Raw genomic sequence first — 22,352 nt, 5'->3', positions numbered from 1 at the left:
AGGAATGGAGTCAGATGAAATCCGTACAACTTGGCATCATGTTCAGCATGGACATTGTGGGTCCTGTTCTAGACACAAAAAGCTGGAATAACTCAGAGGGTAAGAATGCATCTCTGGAGAAAAGGAATGGGTGACGTTTCGGGTCGAGACCCTTCTTCTTCAGAGACACTCGACCCGAAACATCACCCATTCCTTTTCTCCAGAGATGCTGTCTGACCCTCTGAGTTACTCCAGCATTTTGTGTCTATCTTCGGTTTAAACCAATATCTGCAGTTCCTTCCTACACTATGTTGGTGTTGAAGGATTGATAATTCAGATGTGTGGTCTCACGTTTGCACCCACGGCACTTTGTGTGAGTTTCAATTTGTTAGATTTTAGAAAGCTGCTATCATGATATGTGGTCAATAAAGATCACCAACAATATTTAGGTTAACTATAGTTTAGTTTAGATTAGTTTAGAGATACAGTGCAGAAACAGGCCCTTCAGCCCACTGAGTCAATGCCGACCAGCGATCCCCACACTATTTGCACTATCCTACTCTTGGGACAATTTACATTTCACACCAAGCCAATTAACCTACAAACCTGTACGTCTTTGGTGTGTCGGAGGGAACCAAAGATCTCAGAGAAAACCCACGCAGGTCACGGGGAGAACGTACGAACTCCGTACAGACAGCACCCAGTAGTCAGGATCGAACCCGGGTCTCCGGTGCTGCAAGCGCTGTAAGGCAGCAACTCTACCGCTGCGCCACCATGACCGCCTGTAACATTCCCTGGGGTTGAAATCAAAGTAGTCTCATGAATCAGGAGGGTCTCAGCGTTGGTATGAATGTAATGCCACATCTCAAGAAATATCATGACTCCCAAACCACATCTAGTGATACCGGCAGTCTTTGATATGAACGATATACTATTTTGTATGTTGATTTTGTTTTTGGAATAAAGTATTTGTAAAAAAAAACACATCTAGTTTTTATTTTTGCCATTCAGTGATGCCCTTCTTCCAACAACGCAACGGTTCATTTGAAATCTGTCAAATTGAATAATTACCTACTTAGTAATTCGGCTGATTAAAATTAACAGCACAAATTAGTCGAATCAGCAGCTCTAATTCTAATTCATCCATTCAGCAATCGTAGGATGAAAATTATGAGAATCCGTTACAACCTCTTGATCCTTTGTTGTCTGCATCAGTGCAGGAGTGTGGTGAGTACATACAAGGCAAGGCCATCACCATTGACTGCTTCAGTCTGTCCATTCTGATAGTGGTTGGCACCAGAGATCAGAGTGCAAGTTGCACAAGGCAGAGCCTTAAAAAACAGGGGCAAGTGGAACAGGAGGAAGTAGACGGGACACCGTGTTGAGGTGGCACAGTGTCGCAGCAGTAAAGTTGCTGCCAGCCACGGTGTTGTAAGTACGGAGTTTGTACATTCTCCCCGTGACCGTGTGGGTTTTCTCCGAGATCTTCAGTTTCCTCACACACTCCAAAGACGTACAGGTTTGTCAGTTAATTGGCTTGGTATAAGTGTAAATTGTCCCTAGTGTGTGTAGGATAGTGTTAATGTGTGTGGATCGCTGGTCGAAGTGGGCTCGGTATGCCGAAGGGCCTGTTTCCACTCTGCATATCTAAACTAAACGAAAAGAAATGGTACTATCGCAAACTGACTTTCCCAGAGAATCCTGAGCCTGCACTCGTTGGAGTTTAGAAGTATGAGGTAGGATCTCATTCAAACCTACCGAATAACAAAAGGCGTAGAGTGGCTGTGGAGCGGATATTTCCAGTAGTGGGAGAGTCTAGGACCAGAGGGCACAGCCTCAGAATAAAAGGACGTACCTTTAACATGGAGATGAGGAGAAATTTATTTCACCAGAGTGTGGTGAATCTGTGGAATTCATTGCCACAGACGGTTGTGGAGGCCAAGTCTTTGGGTATTTTTAAAGCGGAGATTGAGAGCTTCTTGATTCGTAAGTGCATCAAAGGTTACGGGGAGAAGGCAGGAGAATGGCATTGAGAGGGAAAAATAAATCAACCATGTTTGAATGGTGTAGTGGAGTTGAAAAGCTGATAGGCCCAATCTGCTCCAATGTTTTATGGTCTAATAGCTGTTGGTCCATGCCATTAGAGACTTCTGATAGATAATCCCCCCAAAGTTGGCTGTGAAATTATTAGCTGCAATGCAAGCGTCCTTCCTTTGATCATTAAGAACATCATGGTACGTCGGTCATCGGAGAGGTAGCCCAGAAGATCCATGAAGGGTTTGTCAACAGTTCTACATTTTCTAAAGAGAGGAATGTAATCAACTCAGACAGAAATTGGTGAATTTGTCTGCACACTGCACGCATGACCAACAGTACACCAATCACTATGAAATCTCTGTTTAAGAAAGAACTGCAGATGCTGGAAAAATCGAAGGTAGACAAAAAATACTGGAGAAACTCAGCATGTGAGACAGCATCTATGGAGAGAAGGAATTGGCAACGTTTCGGGTCTGAAGAAGGGTCTTGACCCGAAACATCGGCAATTCCTTTTCTCCATAGATGCTGCCTCGCCCATTGAATTTCTTCAGCATTTTTTGTCTACCACAAAATCTCTTATGCGTCTCATGTGGGTACTGTTCCATTGTGATGTGCTTGAAATTCTCTTACTCTGAATCTCTGGAATACTTTATCCCAGAGGCTTTTGAAGGCTGGACAACTGGGGTATATAAAGCGTAGATAGATAAGTTTTGAATGAGAGGAGAATTCCAGGCTATGGGGAATTGGCACGGAACAGGTCTAAGATAGATTGAGCCAGTCAGAGATGTGCACCATGGAAACAGGCCCTTCACCCAAACTCGTCCATGCCAACCAAGATGCCCATCTATGCTAGTGCAAACAGGCCCTTCGGCCCACCGGGTCCGTGCTGACCAGCGATCCCCAATTATTAACACTATCCTACACCCACTAGGGACAATTTTTACATTTACCAAGCCAATTAACCTGGGAGGAAATCGAAGATCTCGGAGAAAACCCATGCAGGTCACGGGGAGAACGTACAAACTCCATACAGGTGGCACCCGTAGTCGGGATCGAACCCGGGTCTCCGGCGCTGCATTCTCTGTAAGGCAGCAACTCTACCGCTGTGCCACCGTGACAGGCCCTTCAGCCCGCTGAGTCCACACCGACCAGCGATCACCCTGTATACTAGTAATATCCGACACATAGGCACAATTTACAGAAGCCAATTAACCTACAAACCTGCACGTCTTTGGAGTGTGGGAGGAAACCGTACCACCCGGATAAACCCATGCTGTCACGGGGAGAACATACAAACTCCATACAGACAGAACCCGTAGTCAGGATCGAACCTGGGTCTCTGGCGCTGTAAAGCAGCAACTCCACCATTGTGCCACCATGCAGCCCTCTCTTCAGCTTTTGCCCTCACCCTACTCCTATTAGTCTCATGAAGTGTCCCGACCCAAACATCGCCTGTCCATGTTCTCCAGAGATGCTGCTTGACCCATTGAGTTACTCCAGCATCTTTTTATGCAAACCAGCATCCTCAGTTCCTTGTCTCTGTCTCCAATGTTTTCCCAACATCACCCTTCATTGTGCTATAATATTATTTCTCCTCGATAAGTTAGTTTGAGAAGCAAAATGCAAGGTGGAAAGTATTACCTTGCTTATTTTGTTTTATTGATAAACAAATTGAGATTCACAAGTGCTGATATAAAAATTTATTTTTTTATGAAAATATAAAATTTCATATCTTACACTACAAAAACATATACACAAATACACACACGGTGTCAGGATACAGCTCTTAAAATAAATAAAGCACGCTAAGGTTGTTAAAATTTCATTTAGTTGTAAACAACAGAAAGCAATGTGTCAACTCTAATAGGATTTACCTGTATGTGTTTGTTTATTAACCAATAACTGAAAGCTTCAGATGCTGTTAACTGGCTCCACTGTAAGATGCATCCCTCCATGTTCAACTGAGCTGTAAATTACCTTAAAATAATAACCCATTTTTCTTACAAAATGCCCGGACCACCCCTCGCAACTCTGCCCCAAGCTTAACGCACGCTTCAAAATGATCATGTTAGTGTGGAAATTCTTTGACACTCTCGAGCTGATTCTTTTCATTGGAATGTTATTCCCACGCCTGTCCCACAATCTGCCTTCACCTCCAAAAATACACATCGCTGGGAATACATCTCACTTTCACACCATCCCTACTCTTAGAACATGGCACAGTACAGCACAGGAACAGGCCCTTCGACCCGCACTTGCCATGCTAACCATAATTCCAATGCCAACTCTTATCTGCCTGTGCATAATCTATATCACTCCATTCCCTAATTGTCCACGTGCCTATTCAAATATCTCATAAATGCCACGATTGCATCTGCCTACACTGCCACCCCTGGCAGTGCATTCCAGGTAACCGCCATCCTCTGTGTAAAAAAAAATGCCCCATACATGTCCTTTAAACGTTGCCCCTCTCACCTTAAAGCTATGCCCTCTTGTATATACTTTGAGTCTCATGGTTTCTGCCAAATTGCCACAGGTCCACCAAGGAATTCAGTTTGGACCATCTTCAAATGAACGGCATTGTGCCAATGAAGATGAGTTATGCCAGCGCTCAGCAGAAAGATGAACCGTTTGCAGTGCACTGGCAGTATATGATCAGAGCCTTGGAAGATATATTCCTTTGACCCCTTCTGTCCCAGCATGGTGCAGGCAGTCCTCCGGATCTCTGTCAAGAGGCATCTTTGTCTGCCTGACTCTTGCATATGCGGTGCCCACCTTCCAACCCCGTGCCCCGAGTGCCAGTCTCCGATCCCATGGGATACAAGAGGTTAGCTGTTGATGCAGACTTCAAATCAACATGAAGGATCCAACAAGAGTTTCGCTTCTAATCCTGAAACCAATGGAAGACACGGCTGGACTGAAAGTGTTTGTATACCTGGCAAGTTACAGATCTCGAACGTAAACTCTGATTTTCCTACAGGGAGAACGTACAAATTCCGTACAGACAGCACCCGTGGTCAGGATCGAACCCGGCTCCCTGGCACTGTGAGGCAGCAAATCTACCGCTCTGCCACCGTGCTGCTCGTAATGAATAAAGTCCGAGTACAATTGCTAAAATCACAATTTAAATTTTAATAGAATGGCAATTGGCTTAAATTGGATCAACTTAATGTGCGACTACAGTGAGTGTTGGCCTGCAACCAGTTTTACAAATAGCAGCATGTATGTCTGCGTTGGATGAAAGGCCCCATTTAAACTAACACTTCAAGGCCTTTAACCTACACAAGTGGGAATGTCATGACTGCTATTCATCTGCCATAATCATTCTGACAAACTTCAGTGGCACTAAATCTCTCAGAGGCTGTGCAATGACAAGCTTTTAGTTTTTTGTTAAGAGTCATAAGACTCTGTGTTAGACATAGTTTGGAAACTGACTATTTGGTCTAACTTGACCATGCTGACCAAGACGTCCGATCTACGCTGGTGCCACTTGCCCGCATTTGGCCCATATCCCTCTAAATCTGTAGACTGTGATTGGAAACTTGTGTTGTCTTTCCGCTGACTGGTCAGCAAGCAACTAAAGCTTTTCACTGTACCTCGTTACACGTGACAATAAATTAACCTAAACTCAATCTTTCAGTCTGAAGAAGGGTCTCAACCCGAAACGTCACCCATTCCTTCTCTCAAGAGATGCTGCCTGTCCCGCTGAGTTACTACAGCTTTTTCCATCTGTTCATATCCAAGTATCTGCCCAAAATTGTAGAACATGGAGGTGCATAACAATACCTTGTGTGACAGGCAGAACTCCCACCCACCATCAAGCCTTCTTGAGAGTTGCATCACCTTCAGGCATTGAACAAAGTGCCAACCTAGATGCATCTGTACCCACAGCTTCGTGGCTATATTAAATGGGACCAAATAGCTCCAAATGCCATCACTGGTGGAAAGGTTGCAGTACGGGCACACACCAGCAGTTGGCTGTTGAAAAGATGAAAGCAATCTGAACTCTAGTGATTGGAAACGTGAACGATTTGTGTTTCTTTGACAAATCTCAAAGATGTATTTCGTGGACAAATACAGACAGTCGGAAGTGTTAAAATGTTCTTCGAACCAATCTTGACGCATTTTTCACCGTAAGTGTCATCGGCAGGTTTGTGTGGGCTTGGCAGGAGAAGAGAACTTTTAAAAGCATGCTTAAAAATAACCGCAATAAATCTTTGCATTGCAAATAGAGGTGAGAAACAGACAACGTTTCTAGTGCTGGAATTCTTCTTTAAGTTCTTTGAAGTTGAAAATTAATATCAATAACATTTATTTGCTATCCTTAATTAGATGATTTACCTTTTTTTTTTAAAGACTAAGTCTAGAGTTAACTAATAGCTCAGCTGCCATTGTTCATGAGGCCCTAGGTAGCTGTTCGCTTCAGTGGAGATGAATTGAATGAGGTCACCTGTTTTGTAGTTTCAGATTTCGAGACAATGATTTATCCAGTTGTTACAAGAAGACTGAGTCTCATCTTTAACACTGATGTATAAACAAAGGGTCAAGATCTGCATATTAGTCAGTCCCTCCAACCAGTGAGATAATGGCTGATCTGGAACCCTAACTTCATCCAGCTGCCTTTCATTCTACAGCATTGAACAACCTTGACCAACAAAAGATGTTGATCTTGGATTTGAAACGATTAATTAAGATATCATTAGCTTCATTTTATAGGAGAAAGCCCACATGACCGACCTGCTTTGCAAGTCAAGAGTTGCCTCCTAACCTCTCTCCTGAGCGCTCTGATGTCAAGGTATGCCTCTTTGTCCCAAGTATAGTTTAGCTTTGAGATGCAGCGCGAAAACAAGCCATTTGGCTCACCGAGTCCGCACTGACAAGTGACTGACCATTAACACAAGCCTGCACACACTAGGGACAATTTATACTTATACCAAGTATACAAGCCCAAGCCAATTAACCTACAAACCTGTACGTCTTTGGAGTGTGGGAGGAAACCGAAGATCTCGGAGGAAACCCACGCAGGTCAAGGGTAGATCACCACTGAATGCATTGCATAACATGAGGCCGTTGCACTTTTATGCTGCAAACAAAATGAATGCTGCAGAATATTACAACTTGTCATAGTCATAGAGTGATGCAGTGTGGAAACAGGTCCTTCAGCCCATCTTGCCCACACCGGCCAACATGTCCCATCTACACTAGTCCCACTTGCCTAGTCCATATCCCTCCAAATCTGCCCTATCCATGTACCTGTCTAACTGTCTCTTAAACGTTGGGATAGTACCAGCCTCAACCACCTCCTCTAGCGGCTTGTTCCATACACCGACCACCCTCTGTGTGAAAAAGTTACCCCTCAGATTCCTATTAAAACTTTTCCCCTTCATCTTGAACCTATGTCCTCTGGTCTTCAATTCACCTACTCTGAGCAAGAGCCTCTGTGAATCTACCTGATCTATTCCTCTCATGATTTTATTCATCTATATAAGATCACCCCTTTTCCTTCTGCTCTCCAAGGAGTAGAGTCCCAGCCTACTCAACCTCTGGTTATAGCTCAGAACCACTAGTCCTGGCAAAATCCTTGTAAAATCTTCTCTGTACTTTTCCTAGTTTGACAACATCTTTCCCATAACAAAACTTGTCTATTTCAGTGTGGGTGACAGGTTCAGTAGGATTTAGGACACGAGCATTTACTCCCAAAGCAACACACTGGGACTGAAAACTGACAATTGCTTATTTACTTCTATGTAGATTTTTAAAATTAAAAAACCGAAATTGTCATTACATATTTTCTCTTTATGAACCGAGATCTCTATTCCTCTTTATTTCTCATTCTGTACTTGAATTGACTTTGAAATCACTCGTAATGTAAATTTCCTTTCTAGTCATTGATTGTTAATATTTCAGTCTGATTGGATTGGAGATGCTTATCCCGTTTCATTCAGATGCCATGCGTTTCATTCATGTGATGATAATAGACTAACACCAATAACACTGTGCCAATCTGCAGCCGGGAACATTAAAAGTTAACGTCCAAGAGCAAATCCGACTCATGAGGCACTGAGAAATGGAGACTGGGCGATTGTTTCACTGAACACCTTCGCTCAGTCCGCCTGAACCTACCTGATCTCCCGGTTGTCAAACACTTTAACTCCCCCTCCCATTCCCACACTGACCTTTCTGTCCTGGGCCTCCTCCATTGTCAGAGTGAGGCCCAATACAGATTGGAGGAACAGCACCTCATATTTTGCTTGGGCAGCTTACACCCCAGTGGTATGAATATTGATTTAGTTAACTTCAAGTAACCCCAGCATCCCCTCTATCTCCATCCCTCCCCCACCCAAGTCACATCAGCTTCTCGTTCTCACCTAGCAAACAGCTAACAATGGACCTGTTCCCTTTCTCATTATTCTTTTGGATAGCTTTCATTCATTTGTTCTACAGTATATCACTCTCTCCATCATATCTCTCGTTTCCCCTTCCCGTGACATTCAGTCTGAAGAAGGGTCTCGACCCGGAGCGTCACCCATTCCTTCTCTCCAGAAATGCAACCTGTCCCGCAGAGTTATTCCAGCATGTTGTGTCTATCTTGATGCGAGGCACAGTTGCTTTCGTGCTACAGATAGTGAGGGCTCGCTATCTCTGAACAGTGCAGTCTGTTGTCAGTCCAAAGGAAACAGCACTCTAGCATTGCATCTCTCAGCTTCACGCCGAGCGGAACTGAAGCAGGTCGAAATTTTAAGAAAGTGTCACCTATCTTAAGAAAATTATACAGTTAATTTTGTTACACAGAGAAAAGTCTGTACCGTGCTGTAGCAAACTGAACAGTATATACAGATGAAAATTCAGATGTAGCAAGAGCAAAGTAAATATACTTTCAAATAACATTTCATTATGCGCTAACATTTTTAATCAATAAATACAAGACTGTCAAGCAAAGAGCTTATATACTACGTTCTATAAGTTATTAAATATAGCATTTTATAACTGCATTTATAATTTACAAAAACAAATTACTACAAAGTAGTAAACTTAATGATATTGCTCTTCAATACACGACTGTTGGTCATTAAGACAGGAAACTAATGTGGAAATGCTGTTATTTTTCAATCGATTGAAATTGACCAGGGAGTCAGATGCTCTCCGTAAAGAATTATTAGTAAAGTCTTGAACTGCAGAAAAACCTGTTAAAAATCCCGTCGCCACCTAAAAGCGGTGCAACTGTGCCAAGGTGTTCAGTGATGCTTGATGTGGAAGTATGTGGATGAACTGTGACCCTCACGGGATTAGTATTAAATACGTCATTTTCCAGTGACGATAATTTCAAGGTTTAGCAAATTGGTGAATTCGAACACAGAAACAGTAAGGTGAGCATTAATTGCATTCTCTAGTTCGAGGGAATTCACACCCCCACTCCACCCCACCCCTCCCTCCCTCCCTCTCTCCCTCCCTCCCATAACCTCCCACCCCCGGAAGACCCCATTTGCACGCAGGAAAAAACACAGGGAAAATAAAAGTGCAGAGTGACCCACGGCAGCTCAGGCAGTTAGAGAGGGTCACACAGGCACCATGCCGTTCATGAACTGAACTCGCAGCTCCTGAATGCTGTTCATTATCTTCTTTTGGTGGCCAGCAAGACTCACACCGATTCTCTTCAAATCTCTGCAGGAACAGAACGCACCAATGTTTCAAGTGAAATGCAAAAGAGTTCAAACTTTCTACTGTCACCGCCTAAGAATAGACACCAAAGGAAAGGATGGAGGCATAAGGGCATGTCATAGGAGCAGAATCAGGCCATTCAGCCCATCAAGTGTACTCTGCCATTCAATCATGGCTGATCTATCTCTCCCTCGTAAAGGGCCTGTCCCACTTTCACGACCTAATTCACGACCTTTTTTACTCGTGGACAATTTTCATCAGGCTAGAAAAACGCCCCGACCTACTTGATGCCACGAGTATCTACGACTAGCATTACGACCTACCTACGACCTACCTATGACCTCGTGACGACCATGCTGCGAGTATGAGTCAAGGGCAACCTCGGCAGGGGTGGTGAATTAGGTCGTGAAAGTGGGCCTTAACTCAATTTTCCAGCCTACTCCCCATAACCCCTGACACCCGTACTAATCAAGAATCTATCTATCTCTGCCTTAAAAATATCCACTGGTATCTAAAAGCATTGAGCAATTATCATCAGAAGGATTCATCCCTGAAATGCCGCTCTGCCTGTGGAATAACCAGCTGACAATCTTTGGTAAACAAATCCTCCTGCAGTTGATAACAGCCAGCCAGCTTGCATTTCATCAATTGCAACACTTATTGTCAAGATTTATCGGAACATTTCCCAAATGTGTAACCGCACGGGCGGAACAATTTCCGGGGTAGAAATGTCCATCACTATAGGGCATGGCTATACGGGTGAGAGGGAGATATTTGGGGCATGTTTTGTTACACAGAGAGTGCCGGAGGCCTGGAATGCATTGCCAAGGGCTTGTGGTGGAGGCAGATCGGAGAGTGGCGTTTAAGAGGCTTTTAGATAGGCACATGGATGCGCAGGGATTAGAGGGATATATATGGATTGTGTACAGGCAGGTGAGATCAGTTTAACTTGGCATCAAGTCCGGCACAAAGGGCCCATTCCTGTGCAGGACTGTTCTCTATTAAGACATATACAACCATGCTGATGGTCAACACTACTAAAAGGACTTTTATAACTTCAACAAGGAGATGTGATGGTGGCAATTGTGGGTAGTAGTCAATGAGGCGGGGTTTATGATTGTGCTTAGCACCACTCCCACCCAACAACCCAACTTCTGTTAGAGTTTGCATGAGACCAGGGGGGTCAAGTGGTGTCAGTCCACAATAGGGTTGGAAGGAGATCCAGCTCAGAGTGGGTATACACGAGCCTGCCTCCCTGACTCAGATCTCACTTTTATTGCTACTCTCAATTGGGAAGTAGAGGAAAGTGATGTGCAGAAAATAACTGCAAATGCGGGTTTATACCAAAGATAGACACAAAGTGCTGGAGTAACTCAGCGGGTCAGGTCACATCTCATAGAGTAATTGAGTGATACAGCGTGGAAACAGGCCCTTCGGCCCAACTTTCCCACGCCAGCCACCTTGTCCGGGCTGCACTAGTCCCATTTGCCCGTGTTTGGTCCATATCCCTCCAAACCTCTTCCTATCCATCTCTGGAGGAAAAAAAGGAAGGGTGATGTTTCAGGTCGGGACCGTTCTTCAGTGAAACCAATGAGAGTGAAAGTGAAGCCATGTTAGGATGTTGGGATGTAAGTTGGGATGTAATGTTAAAATTGTACAAGGCATTGGTGAGGCCAATTCTGGAGTATGGTGTACAATTTTGGTCGCCTAATTATAGGAAGGATGTCAACAAAATAGAGAGAGTACAGAGGAGATTTACTAGAATGTTGCCTGGGTTTCAGCAACTAAGTTACAGAGAAAGGTTGAACAAGTTAGGGCTTTATTCTTTGGAGCGCAGAAGGTTAAGGGGGGACTTGATAGAGGTTTATAAAATGATGAGAGGGATAGACAGAGTTGACGTGGAAAAGCTTTTCCCACTGAGAGTAGGGAAGATTCAAACAAGGGGACATGACTTGAGAATTAAGGGACTGAAGTTTAGGGGTAACATGAGGGGGAACTTCTTTACTCAGAGAGTGGTAGCTGTGTGGAATGAGCTTCCAGTGAAGGTGGTGGAGGCAGGTTCGTTTTTATCATTTAAAAATAAATTGGATAGTTATATGGATGGGAAAGGAATGGAGGGTTATGGTCTGAGCGCAGGTATATGGGACTAGGGGAGAATATGTGTTCGGCACGGACTAGAGGGGTCGAGATGGCCTGTTTCCGTGCTGTAATTGTTATATGGTTATATGGTTATGTTGTGTCTTCATAGGCGTTTTAAAGTTTAATATGTCTCCCTCTTGGAGACCAGCTAAAGTAGTGCAAATGCCATCAATATAATGCATGGAATTTAAAGGCAGCTGTGGAGCAATGTTGGTCACCTAATATAGTCAAGGATTCCACCCTTCCTGCCATCAGTATCTGTCAGTCATCAACTCCTAGGCATCACTGGCACCCAACAGCAGTGGTATTATTCTGATGGCCAGATAACAATTGCACTGAAGAATTCTCAAGACAACAAACCAGGAGGTAAAAAGCACAATTTATAACTATTTTTTGAAAAACATTTTACAGAACGTAATATTAAGACATATACAGCATTTAGAAGTTGAAACATAAACATTTTTTTTAAATCACCATTTTTGAAAAGGCATAGAACTTTAAAACAGTTAAGTGGTGCAATGGCAATTTACACGTTAACTCTAGGATCAATGAGGTTATTAAATGACAGTGGCTTATTATGGTTTTGAAAACCCAATTACATTTTGTATCTATGCTTAATATCTCCATGGTTACTTTACAGTGAGAATAATTAGAAATAGGATAGACATTTGTACGCATACTCTATACAATCCATACAGTAAGATTTGGGCAATATATTCTGCTCCTGAAAATCATAGAGTCATAGAATAATACTGTGTGGAAACAGGACCTTTGGCCCAACTTGCCCACACCGGAGAACACATCCCAGCTACACTAGTCCCACCTGCCCGCATTTAGCCCATATCCTTCCAAACCTGTTCTATCCATGTACATATCTAACTGTTTCTTAAACGTTGGGATAGTCCCTGCCTCAGCTACCTCCTCTGGCAGCTTGTTCCATACACCAAGCACCCTCCTTGTGAAAAAGTGCAACTCAAAGTCCCACATTTTACATTTCAGTCGAGCTGAATTTCAGAAGCAGATTATTGTGCACATAGGTTGTTGCTAAGGGTATATAGTGCATACAATCCAAGGTGCATTTCTACCTGTTACATTATCTAATTTCATTAATTCCTTACATTACACTGATGAAAGCGTACCACGTGGAATCAAGTGGGTTATGGTCCATACTGCTGCATTTCTGCTTTTCTACTCCAGAAGCTGCTGCAATATTTCCTGGATTATTAATGGTGAGCACCCATAGACGCATTCATACCCACATCACAAATTCTGGTCCAAGGACACACCAGTCAAAAAACCAATGTGTGGGCAAATGTGTCCAATGTACACCAATATATACCAGTTCCCATATATCTCTAGGTAGTGCATCTCAAAGAGACGTGGACAAACATCACACTTTTTTTTACATAGTTCTCAGGACACGGTGACATATTCCCAACATCCATGCCGAGAATTCTATAAACTAACTGGTACCCTGCGGGCAAAGTGGAGAAATGCCAGCAGGGCCAGATAACAATGTGGACACTCAGTGCACAGCTCAGATGTCTTTACTGGCCTGAGCCCGTGAACTACTGGGGTGGCACAGTGGTGCAGGAGCGGAGGTGCTGCCTTACAGCACCAGAGACCCAGGTCCAATCCTGACCTCGGCTACTGTTTGGGTGTTGGGTGTTGCATGTTCTCCCTGTGACCGCGTGAGGTTTCCTCCCACATTCCCAAGGCATGCGGGTTGGTAGGTTAATTGGCTTCTGTAAATTGTCTCTAGCGTGTAGGATAGAACTAGTGTGCGGGCAATCGCTGGTGGAAGCTGTCTCAATGGGCCGAAGGGCGTGATTTCATGCTATATCTCTAAACTAAACTAAACTACTGCTCCAGTACCTGCTGCTGTACACCTGGATAAATGCCTTACGGCATTTGCAAAGTACTTTGTGGGATTCTGCAGCCCTGAAATACTCACTGATTTTTTACCCAGCCCCTGTGAAACTGTCTGATCTTGCCACTGAACGTGAAAGAGTTTGTGACTGGGGTATTAAACGACTTGAGCTCTACCTTGGCCACAAAGTATAACCCAGTAGGAGGCATTCCCAAATCTGCGGGTATATCGGTACATTCTGCAGACAACAAATGCTGGAGTAACACAGTGGGTCAGGTGGCTCCCTGGAGAATATGGACAGGTTGCATTTCGGGTTGGGATCCTTCTTCAGAATCCAAAGTGCTGGAGTAACTCAGCGGGTCAGGAAGCATCACTGGAGAACATGGATAGGCGACGTTTTGCATCAGGGCACTTTCTTCAGATGGTCCTGCTGGGTTTACTCCAGCACTTTGGGTTTTTTTTTGTGTAAACCAGCATCTGCAGTTCCTTGTTTCTACTGACAATACTGGGCCACAGCACTGTAGTTTGAACAATCTTGCCAAGGATCTCTGTGAACGTCTGTACAGTGAGGTACTAAAGTGCTAAAACACAAGTGCATATATCCCAAACATCACACTGTTGATTTGCCTGATGGACACACATGTTTGAGGATGGTCATGTGGATGTTAGAATGAGTGCCTCTTGCCCCCTTTATAATGTTGATGATCAAATAAACTCGAATGGACAAAGCGCATGAAATGGGAAAACGGATGTCCCTTCGACTACTCCTTGAATTCTAATGAAAAGTCACAGATCAGACACATCATCTCCATATCTCCCTCCCCCGTAGATGTTGCCTCACCTGGAGTATTTTCTGTTTTTAAATCCTCTGACAGCAATTGTTGTTGTTAAAATAGTAGCCCATTTGGAGACGCTTGGCTATTGACCCTACGGTATTAGAGTGGTGGCGCAGATTCCGTTTACTAATAAGTATGTGGATCGGAGACGAATGCGGGACTTGTCTCCTCGTTCAATGGATCTTCCTTTCCTGAAGTGCGTTGCACCTTACTCGCTAGTAGTCAGGAAATAATTTGTGAATACCTCGAGGTGACAATAGATTCCACCACTCCCATTCATTAGGCATTAAGCAGCAACACTGAATAGGAAATTACTCACTCCAAAGTTATTTTGGTAACCACATCCAACGACGTGTATCCATTCTCATTGAAATTGTCCGCATACTGACCCATCTTAAGTGACTCCAGCCACTCCCCCACGGACCGGTATGCATTGAAACCCATCGTATTGTGGTCCAGTAGCAAGTTAGACCCTCTGGAACAAAGAAAGAAACAATGTCAAGCTGAAGTCTTTGATAACTCATCTAGGCACTTAATCAAGTGGGTGTGTAGGAAGGAACTGCAGATGCTGGTTTAAACCGAAAAAATACACAAAATGCTGGAGTAACTCAGCGGGCAGCATCTCTGGAGAGAAGGAATGGGTGACGTTTCGGGTCGACACCCTTCTTCCCCTCGAACCTAAACATCACCTACCCGTTTTCTCGAGAGATACTGCCTGACCTGCAGAGTTACGTACTGTACTTCAGCACTTTGTATCTTTTAATTCAATTGTTTTCAATACACATGCACACTATTGAGAAGGACTCATAATGATACAGTGTGGAAACAGGCCCTTCGGCCCAACCTGTCCACACTGACCAACATGTCCCATCCACACTAGTCCCACTTGCCTGCGTTTGGCCCATATCACTCTAAACCTGTCCTATCCATGTACCTGTCTAATTGATTTTTAAATGTAGTGAAAGTCCCAGCCTCAACTACTTCCTCTGGTAGCTCGTTCCATACACCCACCACACTTTGCATGAAAACGTTACCCCTCAGATTCCTATAAAATCTTTCCCCCTTCACCTTAAACCTATGCCCTCTGATTCTTGATTCCCCAACTCTGGGCACGAGTGCCCGATCTAGTCCTCTCATGATTTTATATACCTCTATTCGTTCAACCCTCATCCATTTGTACTCCAAGGAATTGAGTCGTAGCCTGGTCAACAACTCTTTGGAGAGCTCCCAAGACCATAGGAGACCTCTCACGACCATACAGGCGACCCCTAGCAACATGTTGCGGGTGACCTTTCACGACCATATTAGTCCTCTCACAACCATACAGCCTATGGTTGTGAGAGGTCTCCAAAGAGTCGTAGCGTCTTTCTGGTCGCCGCTGAATTTTCAACATGTTGAAAATTTCGGCGACCTATGACGTGTGCCTGTAAAGGTCGCGTAAGTGGGACAGGCTCTTTAGTGGTGATACTTTAAGCTGTTTGATATCCAGAATAATCTCTGATGACCCTAATAATTAAGCACCAAAGGGGACAATTCAATTGTTTCCTTGAAATAGAAACATAGAAACATAGAAACATAGAAATTAGGTGCAGGAGTAGGCCAGTTGGCCCTTCGAGCCTGCACCGCCATTCAATATGATCATGGCTGATCATCCAACTCAGTACCCCGTACCTGCCTTCTCTCCATACCCTCTGATCCCCTTAGCCACAAGGGCCACATCTAACTCCCTCTTAAATATAGCCAATGAACTGGCCTCGACTACCCTCTGTGGCAGGGAGTTCCAGAGATTCACCACTCTCTGTGTGAAAAAAGTTCTTCTCATCTCGGTTTTAAAGGATTTCCCCCTTATCCTTAAGCTGTGACCCCTTGTCCTGGACTTCCCCAACATCGGGAGAAATCTTCCTGCATCTAGCCTGTCCAACCCCTTAAGAATTTTGTAAGTTTCTATAATAGCTCTTGAAAGGAGGCAGTCCTCTCTCCATAAATGTTCTTTTCTCCATAGATTTACAGGTATCACAGCCAACTCCTCATCAAACCCGTAGATAGACACAAAATGCTGGAAGAACTCAGTGGGACAGGCAGCATCTCTGTAGAGAATGAATGGGTGACGTTTTGGGTCAAGACCCTTCTTCAGGCTGAAAGATTGAGTTTAGTTTAGTTTATGGTCACGTGTACAATACCCATCAAACCCTCCAGGTGTGCAGAATGGTTAATCATAAAGGGGCTGTCCCACTGTGGCGAACTATTGGCGAGTTTAGAAGAGTTTAGGAGAGTTTGAAAACATGTCATGTAGAAGACCTCCTTTGACTGTGTTGAAGACCAGCTTCGACTAGCTTTGTGAAAATTGGGCACCAAATAGTGGAGACGACTACCTTCGATTACCTTTGATTACCTTTGACTACCCTCGATTACCTACGAATAACATGCCTACCTACTACGAACTACTTCGACTAAACCTGCGAGTAGGATTTTTTTTCCATGGAGACCTTTTTTACTCGCAGGCATTTTTCAACATGTTGAAAAAAACGCCGCGACCTAGCTGAGGCCTCGAATACTCTCGAGCATGAAGGAGAGTTACAAAGACCTCCTAGGACCTCGTGTCGACCATGCTGCGAGTACGAACTCGCGGATTGGGTCGCCGCATTGGGACAGCCCCTGAAGGTCATTAATAAATACCTGTTCTCCTTACCCACCCACCTATCCGCTCTTGTCCCAATCACACCTGAAACAAGTTATAAATGAGACGTGATATACACACCTTGTGGAAGCATTGACCAGCATCTTCAGGCTGCATGGATTGCGAATCATCTTATCTAAGATGCTAACTATCTCTTCAAATCTGGGCCTGCTGTTGCGCTCCTTCTGCCAACAGTCAAGCATTAACTGGTAGAGGGTGGCAGGACAGTCCATGGGAGTGGGCAAGCGGTAGCCTTCATCCACAGCCTTAATCACCTGTTCCAAAACAAAACGGACATTCATCAAACTGCGACACAAGGAACCGCAGACGCTGTTTTGCAAAGACTGACACAAAGTGCTGGAGTAACTCAGCGGGTCAGGTAGCATCTATGGAGTCTGAAGAGGGATCTCGACCCGAAAGGTCACCTATCCATGTTCTCCAGTGATGCTGCCTGACCCGCTTAGTTGCTCCAGCGCTTTGTGTTTTACTTATCAAATAGCAACATGAGCCCCAGATCACAGACATCCTCTCATTCCGTTATCATTCGGTTCAGCTCCAGTTGGAACTTTGCCAGGTCACTTAGAAAAGGAGCTTAGATGGGCAACACAGTGGCGCAACGATAGAGTTGCAACTTCGCAACGTCAGAGACCCAGTCTCAATTCTGACTACGGATGCTGTCTGCACAGAGTTTGTACATTCTCCCGTGACCACGTGGGTTTTCCCCAGCTGCTCCGGTTTCCTCCCACACTCTAAAAGACGTACGGGTTTGTAGGTTAATTGGGCTTTGATAAAAAATAATGCAAATTTGTCCCTGGTGTGTAGGCTAGAGCTAGTGTACGGGGTGATCACTCGTCAGTGAGGACTCGGTGGGCCAAAGAGCCTGTTTCCGCACTATTTCTACACTAAGCAAAATAAAAGGAGATCACATGCAGATGGTCTAACATCAACAGAAGCGTAGGTCATTGACCTGCTATGTTAACTATGTTAAGATATGTTCAGATCTGTCAAGAGTGGTCCTGAGCTATCATCCACCTCATTGGAGACTCCGCGACGATCTTTAATCAGACTTTATTGAACTTTACCTTGCACTAAACATTATTCCCTTTATCATGTATCTGTACACTGTGGATGACTGGATTGTAATCATGTATTGTCTTTCCGCTGACTGGCAGGCATGCAACATAAAGTTTTTCACAATACCTCGGTACACGTGGCACTAAACTAAACTAAACTGAACTGAATTGAACTAAACTTTGCTTCTCTATCCACAGTTGAGGGTTGAATTAAGTGTGTTGAGGATTTTCCATTTATCTTGCCTTATACCGGCTAACATTTAATTCTCACTGGTGGATTTATTTGCACGTGGGGCGTGAACTTGACAGCGGAGCCGATCCCTTGCATGGGATCGCTCCAACTGCAGCCTGTGGACTTTGCCATCGAGAGCTCGCAGTCGAGGGAGAGGCCAAGTCGGGAAGCTCCAACGATGCAGAGGCTCGACCAGCCCCGACCCGGGGTTCGATCGCCGGTGCAGGGGAGCTGACACCCCCCCGATGTGGGAGCTGATCGCCTGATGCGGAGGGGCCAAACGCCGCCGGCTACGGGAGTCAAGATCGTCCCGTCAACGGAGGGCTCGAGGCCCTCGACCGTGCGAGAGCATAGTGCGGAAGAGATCTGATCTTTTTTTCGCCTTCCATCACAGTGAGGAATGTGGAGGAATCACTGTGGTGGATGTTTATGTTAAAATGTATTTTGTGTGTTCTGTTGCTTTTTATTTGTATGACTGACTTGGCAAATGAAATTCCTCATATGTTGCAAAACATCTTTGGCTAATAAAGTATTATTGTGATTGTGATTGTGAAATGAAGGTGACAGCACGTATATAGGGTGGTGAAAAAGACATAGAAACATAGAAAATAGGTGCAGCAGTAGGCCATTTGGCCCTTCGAGCCAGCAGCGCCATTCAATATGGCCATGGCTGATCATTCAAAATCAGTACCACATTCCTGCTTTCTCCCCATATCCCTTGATCCCATTAGCCCTAAGAACAATATCTAACTCGCTCTTGGATACATCTTGAAGAGATATGCAGTACTTGCCTCTATTAGTCAGGGCATGGAATATAAGAGTAGGGGGATTATGGTACAACTTAATAAATGATTGGTGAGGCCATAGCTAGAATATAATGTGCCGTTTTGGTCACTGCAGTCTTGAAAGGCTATAATTGCATTGGAGACGGTACAGAGGAGATTCACCAGAATGTTACCTGGGATAGAATGATTCAGTTGTGAGGCTTTGATCTGTCTTTTTGTATATTTTTCATTATTTTGTTCTACGTACCTTTTCATATCTCTCGGTTCCCTTTCCCCTGACTCTCAGTCTGAAGAACGGTCTCGATCCAAAATCTCGCCCATTCCTTCTCTCCAGAGATGCTGCCTGACCCGCTGAGTTACTCCAGCTTTGTGCGTCTATCTTCGAACTAAACTAAACACAGGTACAAGCTCTGTGTCCCACAATGCCTGTGGCGAACTTGATATCAAGACAAAAGATAGACAAAAAAAGCTGAAGTAACTCAGCGGGACAGGCAGCATCTCTGGAATGAAGGAATGGGTGACGTTACGGGTCAAGACCCTTCGTCAGACTTATCGACCCGAAACGTCACCCATTCCTTCTCACCAGAGATGCTGCCTGTCCCGCTGTGCTACTCCAGCTTTTTGGGTCTATCTTTGGTTTAAACCAGCATCTGCAGACCCTTCCTACACATGATATCAAGACAAACTCTTGTCTCCTTGCACATAGTCCATATTGCTCCTTTCCCAGTTCATCCATGTGTACTTACGTCCTGATTAGTCATTTCCCAGTAGGGTCTCTCTCCGTAGGACATCACCTCCCACATGACAATTCCATAGCCCCACACGTCACTGGCAGAGGTGAACTTGCGGTAAGCGATTGCCTCAGGAGCTGTCCACCTGATCGGGATCTTCCCTCCCTGTTCCGAAAGAAAAAACAGCAGACATTTACTGTCGGCGTCTGAGACGCCCTGCCTGTTCATGAGTGGCACAGAAATAAGATGCAGGAGTTGCAACTAAATCGAACTGACATGAAGCGGCTGAACTCGTCAAAGCAAATCCCACATGCAATGGCTGACTGACTGCTAATTGGTTGCCTGATTCTGTGCAGATATCCCCAAGCTCAGGGTGGCACGGTGGTGCAGTGGTAGAGTTGCTGCCTTACAGCGCCAGAGACTCAGGTTGGAACCTGACTACAGGTGCTGTCTGCACAGATTTGAACATTTTCTCCAGGAGCTCCCTTTCCTCCCACACTCCAAGGACGTACAGGCTTGCAGGTTAATTGTCTTTGGTAAAAGATTGGAAATGGTCCCCAGTGTGTGGGATAGTGCTGGTGACCGGGGATCGCTGGTCGGCGCGGACTCGGTGGGCCCAAGGGCCTGTTTCCGCGCTGCATCGCTAAGCTAAGCTAAGCTAAACTAAGGGGATCTGACTCAATGATGAAGCTGGCTGAAGAACAGTCTGCAACAAGACAACGAAATATACCTCACACGGTCAAAAGCCATGTCCAAAATGTTATAACAACAGCAAGGCAGGGAAGGATATGTAAGAAAAGGGAACTATGCAATTGTAACCTACAATATTCCTTTCTATGTGCAATAAAACGGGAAGAGGTGGCAAAGTGGCATTGCGGTACGGCAGCAACTCTGCTGCTGCACCACTGTGCTGCCCCTTGGCCACGGCTAGAATTCTCTGCCTGTGGCAATTGCATACGTAAATTCTGCCTTTTCAGAAACATTATAGTATTTTTGGAGAAAGATCAAGTGGAGAAAACTCAATAGCAAAAAAAATAGTTTTTAAACCAAGACACACATTTTTCCTGCATCTAGCCTGTCCAATCCCTTGCACCACTTCCTTACAAATCCAAATCCCCTGCCAGAGAAAAACAAGCTGAGTAATCCTTTTCTTCTGACGTCAGGCCCCGGCTATATTGGACGGCCATTCTATTATAATTACGGAAAGAGGAATGCAAAGTCAGACATTATTTACCCTGTCCTAAAGCAGGCACTGGACATTGCTTATGGAACTGATGCTCTATAATGCTGGAGTAACTCAGCAGGTGAGGCAGCATCTCTGGAGAGAAGGAATGGGCGACGTTTCGGGTCGCCCGCTGAGTTATTCCAGCATTTGTGTCTACCTTCGTTTTATACCAGCATCTGCAGTTCTTTTTTACACATGATGCTCTATTATGTTGATCACGGACATTGAACTTTGTCTATAGACCTGCTGCACGACAATCCTGAGAACTAAATTAAATTAAATTAAATTTCTTTATTTATATAGCACATTTTTAGTCAACTTGCATTGACCCCAAAGTGCTTCACATAATTACATTCACACACACAGGCAAAGGTGGGTGAAGTGTCTTGCCCAAGGACACACACAGGCAAAGGTGGGTGAAGTGTCTTGCCCAAGGACACACCGACAGTATGCACTCCAAGCGGGATTCGAACCAGCTACCTTCCGGTTGCCAGACGAACACTTAGCCCATTGTGCCATCTGTCGTCCTACATGTTATCCACCCTGTATCTTCCCCTTTGCTCTACCTATCGTACTTGAGTTTGAGTTTATTGTATTTATTCATAGTGTGACCTGATCTGTTTGGATAGATTTCAGAACAAAACTTTTCACTGTACCTTGGTTGACATGATAATAACAAACCTAAACCCTCTTTAGTCAGAGGGTGGGGAATCTGTGGAATTCTTTGCTACAGAAGGCTGCAGAGGCCAAGTTAATGGATATTTTTAAGGCAGAGATAGATAGATTCTTGATTAGTGCGGACGTCAGGGGTAATGGGGAGAAGGCAGAGAATGGGGTTAGGTGGGAGAGATAGATCAGCCATGATTGAATGGCGGAGTAGCCTTGATGGGCCGAATAGCCTAGTTCTGCTCCTATTCCTTATGACCTAAACCTTACCCTAAACCTAAACTTTGAATGTTGATGTTAAAGTCTGAAATGTTAATTTTGTCTTCCTCTCCACAGATACTGCCTGACCTGCCGTGTGTTTCCACCAATACCATTTTTTTCAGATTTCCAGCACCAATGCTGTTTTGATTTCCATTTTCCATTGCCATTGTTGTAATCTATCA

At 44.5% G+C, this 22,352-nt stretch overlaps 1 protein-coding gene across 5 annotated transcripts in view; it reads right to left on the bottom strand.

Moving 5' to 3' along the window:
* The window catches only part of epha5 (EPH receptor A5), a 313,137-nt gene that overhangs the window by 3,173 nt on the left and 287,612 nt on the right, over positions 1 to 22,352 (bottom strand). For 3 of the 5 annotated variants that reach the window (XM_033018418.1, XM_033018421.1, XM_033018417.1), the window contains 4 exons: positions 20,034 to 20,183; positions 17,279 to 17,472; positions 14,840 to 14,995; positions 9,482 to 9,678 (listed from right to left, as the gene is read on the bottom strand). In XM_033018418.1, the coding sequence (XP_032874309.1) occupies positions 9,573 to 9,678; positions 14,840 to 14,995; positions 17,279 to 17,472; positions 20,034 to 20,183 (606 nt within the window). In that variant the 3' untranslated portion in view covers positions 9,482 to 9,572. Of the gene's footprint in view, positions 1 to 3,698; positions 3,983 to 9,481; positions 9,679 to 10,009; positions 10,017 to 14,190; positions 14,996 to 17,278; positions 17,473 to 20,033; positions 20,184 to 22,352 lie in introns of those variants that run through there. The other 2 variants (XR_004411473.1, XM_033018420.1) reach the window with 2 other exon arrangements.

Source organism: Amblyraja radiata, chromosome 3 (genome assembly GCF_010909765.2).
Source record: "Amblyraja radiata isolate CabotCenter1 chromosome 3, sAmbRad1.1.pri, whole genome shotgun sequence".
Taxonomy (NCBI): Eukaryota; Metazoa; Chordata; class Chondrichthyes; order Rajiformes; family Rajidae; genus Amblyraja; species Amblyraja radiata.
This window is presented reverse-complemented; position numbering and strand designations above follow the sequence as displayed.